The 14,742-nt window shown below is 36.5% G+C and overlaps 1 protein-coding gene across 2 annotated transcripts in view; it reads right to left on the bottom strand.

The window, feature by feature from the left end:
• The window catches only part of LOC124613225 (protein cycle), a 996,167-nt gene that overhangs the window by 40,607 nt on the left and 940,818 nt on the right, over positions 1-14,742 (bottom strand). For both annotated transcript variants that reach the window (XM_047141899.1, XM_047141898.1), the window contains 5 exons: positions 14,019-14,090; positions 4,613-4,850; positions 3,755-3,847; positions 3,094-3,211; positions 1,651-1,815 (listed from right to left, as the gene is read on the bottom strand). In XM_047141899.1, the coding sequence (XP_046997855.1) occupies positions 1,651-1,815; positions 3,094-3,211; positions 3,755-3,847; positions 4,613-4,850; positions 14,019-14,090 (686 nt within the window). The remainder of the gene's footprint in view (positions 1-1,650; positions 1,816-3,093; positions 3,212-3,754; positions 3,848-4,612; positions 4,851-14,018; positions 14,091-14,742) is intronic.

The following is a 14,742-nucleotide window of genomic DNA, read 5'->3' as shown; positions in this document are numbered from 1 at the left end:
TATAAAATGGAGACTGGCAATGGCAAGGAAAGCGTTTCTGAAGAAGAAAAATTTGTTAACATCGAGTATAGATTTAAATGTCAGGAAGTATTTGTATGGAGTGTAGCCATGTATGGAAGAGAAACGTGGACAATAAATAGCTTAGACAAGAAGAGAATAGAAGCTTTCAAAATGTGGTGCTACAGAAGAATGCTGAAGATTAGATGGGTAGATCACATAACTAATGAGGAGGTATTGAACAGAATTGGGGAGAAGAGGAGCTTGTGGCACAACTTGACTAGAAGAAGGGATCGGTTGGCAGGACATGTTCTGAGGTATCGAGGGATCACCAATTTAGAATTGGAGGGCCACGTGGAGGGTAAAAATCGTAGAGGGAGACCAAGAGATGAATACACTAAGCAGATTCAGAAGGATGTAGGCTGCAGTAGGTACTGGGAGATGAAGAAGCTTGCACAGGATAGAGTAGCATGGAGAGCTGCATCAAACCAGTATCAGGACTGAAGACCACAACAACAACAACATATGTGAATAGTAATCAAACATTTTAATAATAAAATGCTTATTACGTATCTTACATAGATACCACAGATTTATCATCACTTAACATAAGTTTGGTGTCTCATTCTATGCCTCAGTCATGATTAGTAATTAAGGTACTCTTTAAGGAAACAATGTCTGTGGCATCTAAATCTTATGATGTCCCTTTCATAACATAGCTTAAGTCTCAAATTTTGTATAGAGCAGCTCTAAACCTGATCATTAGTGCCCTCAGCAGTAACCAATCTTTAACTCTTCATTTCATCTGAAATGCAAAGGAGGACAATCTAGAACTAATTATAGTGGTATTGGAGTTCCGATACATCGTGCCGAGATGTGGTTGCATGGCATAAACTCTGTCTAGTCCATTACTGGTCATGACAGTTCACTTATACATTGAACTTGACAAAATTGTTTTTGTTTTTAAGATGTAAGATCATTTGAAATTGATAATTTTATTAATTTAATAGAAAGTGGTGCTGACTTGTTCAACTGCAACACATTTATGCATCTATATGATGAACGGAGGTGAGATGAATGGCAGTTAATCAAAAGATTTGATTCTAACATCAGAGCAGTTGGCATGAGAATTTTAAGTAACACTTAGTGTCTCCCTTGTTTATGTAGCTATTACCGGTTACAGAGAATAACTGAAAGTTTTTGAGTTGTACAGTAAAATGTTACTGACAAGTGTCCAGATGTTTATTAATAAAGGCTCCATCTATCTTCTGTTTCATTTAGCTTCCACGCACAACATAATAACTATGCAACAATATTATACGTTGCAAAAATCGGAAAGCTCTGTCCGCATAAGAGGAATCTTTGCATAGTATCCTAACAACTACATTTAAATAAAAATAAAAAGCTATTTATGAATTTAGTCTCATGCCACTAATTTTCAGGGTATGTGCTGTCAACCTCTTAACTTTTGATCAATAATATTCAGCTTTTTGCTTCAGACCCATTTTGTTGTTTCAACTGTCCAGTGGGAATAGAGAGTAAAAAAAATGTGCAGTATTCTTGTGATGATTCACATGTTAGTCATACTTTCTACAAGACTCGTGTATCACCTATAACATACGAGTCCTAGTGTTTCAAAAGTGCACATCATACCTGGAGGTTGCTGCTTTTTGCGCCGGTGGCAACCAGTAGTGGTATCAGCTTCTTCTTTAACTACAGGCGAATGTTTGCACTTCATGCGGCAGAAGAAAGATCTTCTAGCACCAGGGCACAGCCGTGATACCCCTTGAGGAACATCTGTCTTCACTGGGAGCATAGCTAAACAAAAACATCAACTGGAATTCAAAAACCTTTACAAAATTTTACTATTTTTCATTGTACCAAGAAATAGGAGACTATTTTATATATCTTTTTCATTCAGTTGCTAATTTCACTCACACACACAGCGAAGAAAACATTTGTGGACCATCTGCAAAGTAATGCCAATTAAGCTATAAAAAAAACACTGGAAAAGTTTAAGGTTTTCTTCATTATTGAAGCGTTACATTACTACATTATCCATATTATTCAAGCATTTATCATCTCTCTTAATGGCTTGACCAAATACCTCTGTACAAAATTGTGCTGCCTGAGTGTCTGGGGCCTAATCAAACATGAATTTGTGGTATCACGGTCATTTTATCAGAATTGCACGAATGATTTCTGGTAGTTGAGATATCCTGCAACACTGGCTCCACAAATTATTTTGTCACTTATCTGTATCAGTTGGTTGCTAGCTACAGAAAGACTTCCACTTGCATCATCGTCATTTACACTTATCCTTCCACTCTTAAATAAACAATACCGTTGACACGGCAACTTCAGTCGCCAAAGCCGATGTGTATATAGTACAAATTTCATGATGCATTTCCACAGGATTGAGATTTTTTGTACTAAAAAATTGTGCCACATGAATATTTAACATTTTGTAAGATTTTGAGTGGTAAACATCCTTTCTGAATGACCACTGTATGTGAACAAACAGGAGCTATGCAGCTTTAGCAGTATAAAATTTGTAAGCATGCTGATCTGCTGCCTGACTTAGTGTAACCACTGCCTCGCTTCCTTCATTACTTCCTGTACTAGATAAAAATGTAGGTTATTTGCTGGGAAGCTTTAGTAGTAATTTATCACTGTGAGAACTAAAGTTGTACTAAGTACTCGGTAGGTAACTGTTGTCTAGAATTACACATATGTTATGATGAGACATTGAGCAGATTAAAAATGCTATGTTTTTTTTGTTTTTGTTTTTATTTATTTATTTTTTGTTTTAAAGAAAAGATGGGCTATATTATTCACAAGTCAAAACACATGAGATTATTACACTCACATCAAATTTAATATGTGGTCGTGGTGGCCACAATTGCTCTTTGTTGCTCATCTTTTCTTCTACAGGCATATTGATTCTATTATATAGCTTTTTATTTCCAAAACCAAGATTGCCTATACTTTAGATTAGTTAATGTTAATTCCATTCACTTCTTCATATCTTCTAATGTATGACTTTGCATCCTTGTTATTACAACAATGAAAGTCAATATGTTCTATTTTACTTACTTTTGGCATCAATCAGCCTTTCCCTGGGACTAAGATCAGAAGAAGAGAGCTGCTCTTTCACTTTTGCTACGTCTTTGGGATGGAGGATATCAAACCAACTTTGGCCTAATAGGTCCCCCTGCAAGCAAACGCAAAATTAGAAGATGTGTTAGATTGCCCAGATAATGAAATTCTCTATTGGTACAGTATTCCTAAAACCAAAGACAGATTCAGTTACTTCTGCATCCCTAAGTACTTATTCAGAAACATGCAGTTTTGGTTTGTAGATGCCAGGATCTTTTCTCCAGTGTACAATGGATTTTTAACAATATTACTATTTGTAGCTATGAACAACACAAGAAAAATATTCAGCTTTGATTAATGAATTTTGCTCAGAGAGTAACCAATTATGTTATTGGGACAGTAAGTAAAAGCCAAAGAATATAGCAGTATATACTGATATGGCATAGTAGCATTCGTGTATCAAGAAGCCTGCCTGTTCTTACTTATTGTTTAGTCTCATACATCATTATTTGTGAGCTACATCATGCCTTGAAAAAATGAACTCAGGACAATGAGATTTGAATACATATACAGATGGTTATAAAATTTAAAGTGCCTCATACTTCGTCAACACGTATTTAAATAAGAAAATTCAGTTAGAATGCCTTAGAACATTTACCTGTGAATAGCTTAAAATTTGAGAAACAGATTCTGAGACGTACAGAATCCTTCCTCTATCACAGCCAACAACAAAGAGGAATCCCTCAGCTGCCTGAAACAAACAATACAGTAGGAATTCAACATGAAACTTATAATTATTCACACATTCATTCATCAAACACTGGGTTCTGTGTACACTGTTTCTCTAGTATCTGTAGTAGAATTTTACTGTCAGTGGAACCAATGGCCTTGGAAAGATTTTTTTCCAGTTAGCTCTGCCAGAACTGTATTGGTGAGGTTATATAATTGTTTTCTGTGTAAAAAATACTTTCCTGGAAGTCAGACCAAGGGGACTGTGAACAAATTCTCATCAGAGAACTGCGTCAGTATAGTATTAAAGGAATTAAGAGAATGAGTCGGCGCCGTGTGTGTGTGCATATGTGTGTGTGTGTGTGTGTGTGTGTGTGTGTGTGTTGTGTGCGGGCGCGTGCGCGTGCACACATGCGAGTTGTGCTTGTGTGATGGGTGTGTGTTTTGTAATTTGGAAGAAGGGCTTTGTCTGAAAGCTTAATATTTTAGCACTCTTTTTCATTGTGTCTGTCTGCAACACAGTGCCTCGTCTGTGAGGTGAGTAGCAGTCTATCCTACCCATATTATTGTTATTCCATCTTGAACTTTCCACTTTTTAAACGACTCTACATTTATTTTAATCAATGAAGTGTTCCACATTCTATCTTCAGATACAAATATTTAGTCAAATGGTGTGCAATATAAAAATATAAGGCAGATTTCTTTACACTGTAGTTGTGGAACCTGTTCTTTGGAAGTGTCATAGCCATATGGGCCCATATCCTCACAGTTTGGCAAGATCCGCTACCTGTAAGATGAGGGTCTTGAGTTCCTGATCAGAGAGGAAGGAGGGCTTATAGTGGCCCTCAGTGTAGGAGTGGACGGCACCACGGATGGTCTTGAGGTGCTGCACGGCCATGCGCAGCACTGTCAGCTTGTCCAGCTTGCGGGACATGGCATGACACATGGGCACCATTGCTGACAGCTCCGTAATGTATGTGTTCATCTTGTCCCGCCGCCGCTTCTCGATCTCACTGTGGTTCTGCCTGGAATGGTAACAAGTGAAGTTATAAAATGCCCAGTTATACAGAGGTTGAAGCTTTACAAGGTGTAATACTGAATATGGCATTCAAAATAAAAAAGAAGATAAAGGTTCATTGTCTAATCATTAATTCACACTCATTTAAACAAATATGGATGCGGATTGTATGTGACACACGACTGGACATTTACTGCTGGATGGCTTACAATGGTAACTATTTCAAGAGGGAACACTGTGGTCTAGTTCAGCAGTGATTATATTATCATGATGATGTCTGAATTTGCAATCCTCAAAGCATTTTGGTTGTCACAGCACAACATTGACTCAATATCTGATAGTAATTGGTTAGAATGGAGTAGACTAGCATACTGGCTACTTGATCAAAAGCGTCCTTTACAAATTATGGCTGGTATTGACTTGGAGTTTTTCTTTCTTTATTTTGTATTCAGCTATCTTGTCATGCATTTGGCATTTAACATAAGTGATATAGTTCATGAAATACTGATGTCTATTCTTTTGAAAGTGTAAATCATTTTACATGCATCTGTAACCTTGCTTTACACTACCAGAAACTATGATTTTTTTATATTAACCATTAATGATCCTACACTGAAATAATACATTTTTTTCTTTCCTTTTGTTAACCAAACTTGTTTTAACATCACTCTGTCACTTATTGTCAGTTTGTAATTGTGGTAGCTTGTTGGATCCCCGTCAGCTACCAACTAGACGTCTGTTTAGCATTTATACTTATGAGGAACCTATCCTTGACAACCTCTAAAGCTTATTCATTTTGGGTAGATGTCTCCTCATGTACAACCACATAATTTCAATTTTCATTTACTTGTGCATACCTCATTAGTCTTACTTCTTCAGCTTCACAATTGCTTCAATTTAGTGTCTTTTTGAAATTCTTATTATTCATTCATGCACACTCCATATTCATTTAATTCTTTCTTAACTTTTTGTTTCTTTTGTTGTGTAACATGCTGTCATCAGACCGCTAATTAGGAATAGAACACACAGCCACTTTTGATAAAACATGTGAAGTGAAGCTACGTTGGCATTGGCATTAAAAAAAAGAAACTGGCAATGATATAGTTATTAGCAAAAACTTAGAGAATGACTATTGCATTGTTATCATACATATTCCCGAAAATTTCAAGAAGTCACTGTAATGCTCCACATTTATGACTGAGGATTTTATTGGTGTTAATGCTGCTGAAACTGTCCACATTCTCTCTTTGGTTGTGCCTTATCTTCCTGAAAAAAGTATTGGATATCTCCACTCAGCCATATAAGAAGCCATTAGTTAAATTTTTTTATTGTCCTGGGAACAATATAACCTGCTCTGGCATTCTGCTGTCATTTCCTATCTTATCTTACTGTTTTCAATGCATAATGTTTGTTTACATACATTGAAATGCATATTATGGTTGACACAGTGTAGGGCAGGGGATATTTTATTGTTTCAAAACCATGGTTTTCGCTTCCCTATTGAGCCCTAGTATTATGATGGATTAGTTTTTGCTTGTTCCTAGTTATTGCGAACTATTATTTCTGCAAAGTCTCTATGTAGCTGTCCTATTGTTGAATTTATGGTGCTAAAGACCCCTTTCCTGCTGATATTGTTTCATGTGTGGTAACTAACTTGTAGTTTAGTTCTCCTGTGCTTGTTTGACACATTCATGTCAAGCTGCATGAACTTCTGCGGGTCTGGTCTAAAATATCAACTTGTGGTCAATGTTTGGCATCACTGTTGAGACACACACTCTTTTACTCATTTTCATATTGTACTTCCAAAATGTGGTGTTACTTAATTGTAAATTTCTGTGATTTGTGTCAACTTAGAGCACATATTGTAAGCTGATTGCTTAACAAAGACAAACAAAATGCTTTAAACATTAAATTTGCTTTTGATTGTAATACTAAATGTGTTAAATGATGTCATTGGTGCTTCAAAGAGTCATGGTTTCCAGAAGCAATGCTTAATCTGTCACTTGAAATTTATTTGAACAATCTAGGCATTTAAACAATATTTTGGAGGGTTGGCCCATATGTTGAGGACAAAGACTAACATTTTTATCTTGTGGAGAGTTTTTTGAATTGTCTAGCCTTTCTAATAACTAGCTAATTTGAATTCTATAGTTCTGTACACACCTATACTACACATATATTCTGCGAATCACTGTGAAGCACATGCCAGTTATTTGGGCTGCTTTCCCATTCCTTTCATGTGTGGAGGGTAGGAAGAATGATTGTATAAATGCCTCTATGTGTAATGTAATTCATCTAATCTTTTACTCATGACCCTTATGTGAGCATAGAATCATCATTTAAAGGTGGTTCTTGAAACTTTGTTAGTAGACTTTCTTAGGGTAGTTTACATGTAACTTCAAGAGTCTGCCAGCTTATTTCTCTCAGGATCTCAACAACCTTCTCCCTCAGGTCAAACAAAACTGTGACCATTTGTGCTGCCCTTCTCTGTATATGTTCAGTATTTAATGCCAGTCCTTTTTGGTTCAGATCCCATACACTTGAGCAATAGTTTAGGATGAGTCACACGAGTGAGTTGAAAGCAGTCTCTTATGTAGACTGATCGCATTTCGCTAGTATTCTACCAATACACCAAAGTCTGTCATTTTCTTTGGCCGAAACTAAGCTTATTTGATCATTTCACTTCATGTCCCAACCATGTGTTACACCCAAGTATTTGTATGAGTTTACAGATTCCCTATGTGATGTACTACCGTTATCTTCATAGGATACAATGTTTCTTTCATTTCGTGCAGTGCACAATTTTACATTTTTTAACATCTGAAGCATACTGCCAATCATTGCACCACTTTGATATGATATGTTATCAAGATCTGACGGAATATTTGTACACCTTGATTCAGACTGTACTTCATTGTAGTAACTGCATCATCTACAAAATGTCTGATGTTACTATTAATATTGTCTGTAAGACAATATATTACACTTCCCTGGGGTACACCTGAAATTTCTACTACATTTGTCAATGACTCCATCCAAGGTGACATGCTGCGTCCTCCATGTCAAGAAATTCTCAGTCCATTCACATATTTCATCTGATACCCCATAGGACCATACTTTTGATAATAAGCATACATGTGGCACTGAGTCAAATGCTTTTCAGAAATTGAGAAATACTGCAACTACCTGACTGCATCTATTTGATATCTGCAAACCTGTACTTAACCTTGTACCAGTTAGTAGGATTCCTTCCTATTACATTCATGTATGGTTTGAGCGAAAATTGGCTGTTTAAACACCTCCATGCATGTTGTTACTTGTCTAATCTTGTCTTCACAAGCCCTACTGGTGCAGTCGGTAGCAGGTTGCACAACATTCTCAGAATCCTCTCTTAAAGTTGGATCTTTTATCTTGGCAAATAGTCATTCCTGGGCTATCTTGAATGGTAACCACTTGGCTGCTCTTGTAAATAATTTATTTAACAACCAGTTTTATAGCCTAAAAACCATCATCAGGTTGTTAAATAAATTATTTACATGAGCACCCAAGTGGTTGTTATTCCAGATGTCTATCTACGGCTGCAGTTGTTTCTCATACAAGATAGTGTGTTTTCTGGAATAGAGTGTATCTATCTTCAAGCATAGGCTAGTTTAGTTTCTTCAGCTTCTCTTGGTGCTCTTCCATGAATCAAAACAAATCAGAAAAGTTTTTTCCATTCTGTGAAATGGATAACTTTACATTCCTATACATTTAAAGCAAGTTACCAATCTTTGCACCACTTTGAAGTCTTATCAAAATCAAACTGAATATTTGTGCAGCATATATTTTTTCCCATACTGTGCAGAAAGTCTGAGGTTACTATTAATATTATCAGCAAAGTCCGTAATATACAACATGAACAGGAAGGAACCAAACACATTATACACATGTAAATTTAGAAAATATCCCTCAGGACATGTACTGAAGCTTAATGTATTGCAGTTTGAGGAGATAAAATACTTTGTGGAGCTTTGTAGTCAAATAAATATATGCGAACTCTTTGATATCTGCAAAGACAGGATACTGAAAGTTGTCGTAAATAAAGGAGTAGAAATATAAACACTGATATATGTCCTTGTTCAGTGCTCAAAATATTCTGATTGTCATGTTGCAACACATTTGCTATTATATAAATGGGTGAGAAACTTTCAACCCTGTAGTGCAAGACAATGGTAAAAAAGGCACTTATTTCTTGACTTAGTCCCATTTTAGGCTCACACCACTGAGTAAATTCCATCCATGAAGAGTTATTTTATGAGAGTCAGCAAAACATTTCTTTATTATCATTCCCATTTTGCAATATATTTTAAAGATTTGTTGATAGAAAGTACAAATGAATTTTAGAAAACAATTAGTAATAAAACAGAAATAATGGAAAATAAGGAAGGTATTTCTTTGAACAAACAAACAGCAAAAGATTCAATCAATACTTTAAAGAATGGAAGAGCTAAAGGAATTGGAGGAACTCCAAGTGAACTAGTGAAATATGGTACACTTAAAGTATGTTATCTTTTGAGAAACCTTTTTGAGAAATGTTTAAATGTGAGGCCATCCCAGGAGATTGAGAAGCAGAATTTATTTCAAGACCTCATAAGAAAGGAGAAAAAGATAAGTGTAAGAATTATAGAGGAATAACTGTGGATAATATATTTAGCAGACTTTACAGAAGGGTTGTTAAACATTTTATAGAGACAGACTTTAAGGAAATGGAGGCTGAAGAACAAGCTGGTTTCAGAGCATGAAGGTCAGCAATAGACCATATATTTTATTTTCATCAAATACTTGAAAAAGCCTATTATAATGTACCATGCAGTTTGTGGAATGCTTTAAAATTATCTGATATCAATCCCATTATAATTACAATCCTATTATAATTAAAACAGTCCACAGCATATATGAAAGCTCAACAACAACTTTCTCTTACTCGGATTTAAAGTTACAAAGGGATTACATCAGGGATGCAACCTTTTACCGTAACTGTATAAAATTGTACAGATAAAGCATTGGAAAACTGGAAGTTAAAAATGTAAGAACATAGGAATGCCAGTAAATGATGTACCATATATTCACTACAAATTTGCTGATGACCATTCTCGCACAGGATAAAGAAGATATTAAAATAGCAACAGGAAATTAATAGAAGAGTATAAAGAATAGAGCTTCCAGGTCAACATGAATAAAACTAAATACATGTTAATAGGAGGAACAAATCACAATTTTACACTGGAAGATGAAATAGAAAGAATTAATTATATCGAAGAATACAAATACCTAGGAGTAGAATATCATTCAAGACAATAAACAAGACAAGGAAAAGAATTCAAGAATAAATGCTCGGGAGTTCACTACAGCTTCATTAAATGGAGTTTTATTGAATCAATAGATTAGAAAGGATATGAAAGGAAAAAATCTTCATTATTATTAGAAGCATTATAACATTTTATCAGGAGAACAGACAGTTAAACACCAATAATGAAAAGACTCTGGTAACTGAGATGGACATTTGGAGATAGGTTGCAGGAATATCCAGGCAGAAAGGGGTCTGATATGCAGTCATCAGGGAGGAAATGGATGTCATAAGCTCGATTATTGATTTTATGGGAGAAAAACAATGCATATAGTACGGACATACAAAAAGGATGTCAGAAGATAGATTGCCATGACAGATCATGGAGTGGGAACCATCAGGAAGAAAGAAAAGAGCGACACCACTGGCCCTATGGCTCCAAGGAAGTCATTAGAATTAACTAGAAGAAGAAGTACTAAAGAAAATTTATGGATAGATAGGTACAAATGGAGAATGAACATTAAATTTGATGTATTATCTTGGGTTACCAGAAAATCTGAATTTATTGCAAAACCAGAAACACTTACTTAACACTGCCATAGCCCTATCAGTGGCCCTGATCCACAAATTTCATTGGATGCAGGAATACATAAAACTCAGAGGGTGCCAAATATGGTGATGAGAGTGAATGTTCCAACAACTGCCATTTCAAATGCCTCATTTTGCCACACAGTTTAACACCGTTATGGGCAGACTGTCCGGAAGAATGTATTTTCTTTTGTAGTCCATGCCACTTCTAACACAGTTTTTTTCATCTGCATATTCTACAAGGTTTGTATAGTATTTTCCAGTTTTTTATGCTTTAAATAGTAATCAATGATAAATTTTTTTGAATCCTACAAAACAATGGTCCACACTTCCTAGCAAATGAAATCATTTTAAAAAAATTCAAGGCCACAGTCTTTCACCGACTTTTCTCAACGGTATTTACTTTTGCCATGGTGTACTGCACCAAAATATCATAGACAAAACACTTCGGTGCATAAAATCAGTTGGATTCTTATTTAATTTGGTCTAAAAATTGCTGTAACATTTTATTTTGCATTTGCTTGTGGTCAGCATTCAACAATGCAACACTCAACCCATGCAAAGCTTTCTCATTCTTAACTGTCATGTAGAAGAAGCCATTAACTTTTCTCAAAATACGCATTAACTATTTCATACCTCATTTTGTCTTTTGGGTCTCTACAGGAGTGACACGTAGGGGGCTGTAATACAGTCCTAGATTCTTTGTTTAATACTTATTTCTGAAACTTTGTGAGTCTCTTTTCATGGGGAAATCGGCATAGACGTTTGTTTGTCAGCTGAGGTTTTCCATCATCTTTGTGTTGCTCTCTCAGGAGTGGAACAAACTTGAAATCATATGTACTGCCCTCCTTTGTATATGAACAATATCCTCTGGGAGCCCTATTTGATAAAGTTCCCATAAAATTGAGCAGTATTCCACAGTGAGTCACACGAATGTTTGTAAGACTGATTGCATTTTTTGCAACATCCTGTTAATGAATCAATGCTTACATCCTGCTTTATCTACATCGAGCTTATGTGATAACTACGTTCCATATGTCTGCAAACTGTTACACCCAGGTATTGTAAGAGCTCACTGATTTTAATTTTAACTTACTGACATTGGTGTCTTGGGCTATTGTATATATTCGTTTTGCTAAATACATAATTTTACATTTCTGAACATTTAAAATAAGTTGTCAATCTCCACACCACTTTGAAATCTTAGGAAGCTCTGACTGAATATTTGTGAACCAGTTTTCACATCACAATACGAGGAATACTGCTATCTTTCGTGTTATGGCATTGTAACATTGTACCCTTACTTACCACTTAGGTTTCCATCACCTTTGTGTTGCTCTCTCAAGGGTGAAACAAACATGAAATCATATTTACTGCCCTCCTTTGTATACTACAATATCCTCTGATAGTCCTATGTGATACGGTTCCCAAAAAAATTAGCATTATCCCACAGTGAGTCACGAGTGTTTGTAAGAGTGATTTGCATTTTTTGCAACATTCTGCCAATGAACCAATGCTTACAGCCTGCTTTATCTACACTGAGCCTATATGATAACTAGGTTTCACATCCTTACAAACTGTGGCACCCAGGTATTTGTATGAGTTGACTGATTTTGATTTTAATTTACTGATATTGGAGTCTTGGGCTACTATATTTTTTTGTTTTGTTAAGTACAAAATTTTACATTTCTGAACATTTAAAACAAGTTGTCAATCTCCACACTGAAACCTTATGAAGACCTAACTGAATATTTGTGTACCACTTTTCATGTCGCGTTGTGAGGAAGTGAGGAATGCTGCTATCTTTCGTGTCAGACGTAGTGATATTGTACCCTTAATTACCGCTGCAATTTTCGATTGTGAGGACGTTTTTTCTCAGTTTGGGGGGGGGGGGGGAGGGGGCATTATCTCTCTCTCTCTCTCTCTCTCTCTCTCTCTCTCTCTCTCTCTCTCTCTCTCTCTCTCTCCTTTTTTTTTTTTTTTTTTTTTTCCCTCATCGCCCGGGCGATTTGGTTACGTGCTAAGTGAGTGTGCGGAGAGCGAGATGTGACTAGGGGTTACGTACAGAGCAGCCGCCCGCAGCCACGACGCGCATAAATGGTAAGAATAAGTTGACGGGAAGTATGGTTAACAGTTGAAAACTTTACATTGATTCATAAGGTAAAAGTATTTCAATGATTCGGTTTATTCGCGGAAAGGCGGACGGAAATATTTATAAAAGTTGTGGACGAGGCACCCTCATGTTCTTAACCAGTAACGTCCATGGCGGAACTTATTGCAGTTATTGAAGAAATGTATTCGCAGTTGTGAATATGGACGACTATCAGCTATATAATGGATTGACGACAATGAAAATTTGTGCCGGACGTGGACTAGAACTCGGATTTCCCGATTGGCTATCCAAGCACGATTCACAGCCACACCAAAACTTCCACATGTCGTCAACCACGTGTCTACAACCTGTGTCCGTCCGTCCGTTATGTATATTCCCGTACAGAGGAGACATTTTTACTTAATAGTCGCTTGCCCCGTGTCGGCAGATAAATACGATAACGAACTTTCCACCGTAATTCGGAATAACACAGGCATTGCAATATAATATTGCTGATGTTGGACATAATTGATAAAGCCGCCCCTGGTCAATGACTACCTGTTAAACTGAAAATGTTCAAATGTGCGTGAATTCCTATGGGACCAAACTGCTTAGGTCATCGGTCCCTAGACTTACTTAAACTAACTTATGCTAAGAACAACACACACACCCGTGCCCGAGGGAGGACTCGAACCTCCTGCGGGAGGGGCCACGCAATCCGTGATATGATGCCTCAAACCGCACGGCCATTCCGCGCGGATTGTTAAACTGAAGTGGAAACATAAAGTAGCAATGGTTTCTTCAGTACGAATGCGAAATGAACGTAACTGTTAGCACAAGAGTAGTTGAGTTTAGGCATTGTTAGGGAGTGTGTTACTTGTTAAAGGGATTAATAAAACGAAATAATGTTAATCTTTACTGTTATTCTCTAAAAGCAACATTTTCCTTTTCATAATACAAAAACTAACATTTGCAAAGTATAAGACACATGTGTTTCTATAGTCAAGTCACGAATCGTATTCTCGCAATAAAGTTACCAAACTAGAGTCCGATAGCCGCAAAAATGCGACAACAAAATGCCGTGACAAAGGACATCATTTTATTTACAGCAAACAAAAGGCACTTCTAAGATAAATATAATGGCAAGCATAGTGTTTAGGCACACTTACTTCTTGCTGTCCTCATTGGTGCGTACGGACTTGACGTCATCTCCAGTGTCGCCATCGATGTCGCTGTTTTTGCTGTAACAAAGAAGACAAGTTTCACTGGGCGCTCACTAGCCCACAGAATGGATCGTGTCAACAAAATATGGCTATTAATGATTTTACTTTTGTACAGAGCCACAGTCATATAAAAATTTTTGAAAGATATAAACTCCATTTGACTGTAGAACAGATTTTATTTCACAATCTACATTTCGGCCTTAGGCCGTTATCAAGTGTTACAACTGCAACAAAGCGCAATAAAAGTGTCTTTGAAAGATAGAAGTGGTTAACAAACCAGGCGAAAATAGATCGCGGTATTGCCCGTTTTGCTGCTTTTGACGTGGATTTGGTCTTCACGTGGATGTAATTGGGAATGACTTTTTTTGCCCTACACTCTTTTTTGAACCTGATACATTACATTGCTTTCGTTAGTTTTATTTTTGTTCGTTTAAAACGAAAAACACTGCGCGAAATTCGAAAAAGTTTTCAATGAAAAATGGGGATCGCTAAGATTTTGCGTTTGGTGCATATTGCATAATACGTTTTTGCGTTTGAAATTATGAAATTTAGATAACATATTGAACTTTCCTTTAGACTTGGGTGGAGATCTGTCACCAATCTCGAGAAAATTGATCTGATATAACATACTCGTTTTTGCGGTCGCGTCACTCTGGCGATAAAGCCAGAC

Source organism: Schistocerca americana, chromosome 4 (genome assembly GCF_021461395.2).
Source record: "Schistocerca americana isolate TAMUIC-IGC-003095 chromosome 4, iqSchAmer2.1, whole genome shotgun sequence".
Classification (NCBI taxonomy): Eukaryota; Metazoa; Arthropoda; class Insecta; order Orthoptera; family Acrididae; genus Schistocerca; species Schistocerca americana.
This window is presented reverse-complemented; position numbering and strand designations above follow the sequence as displayed.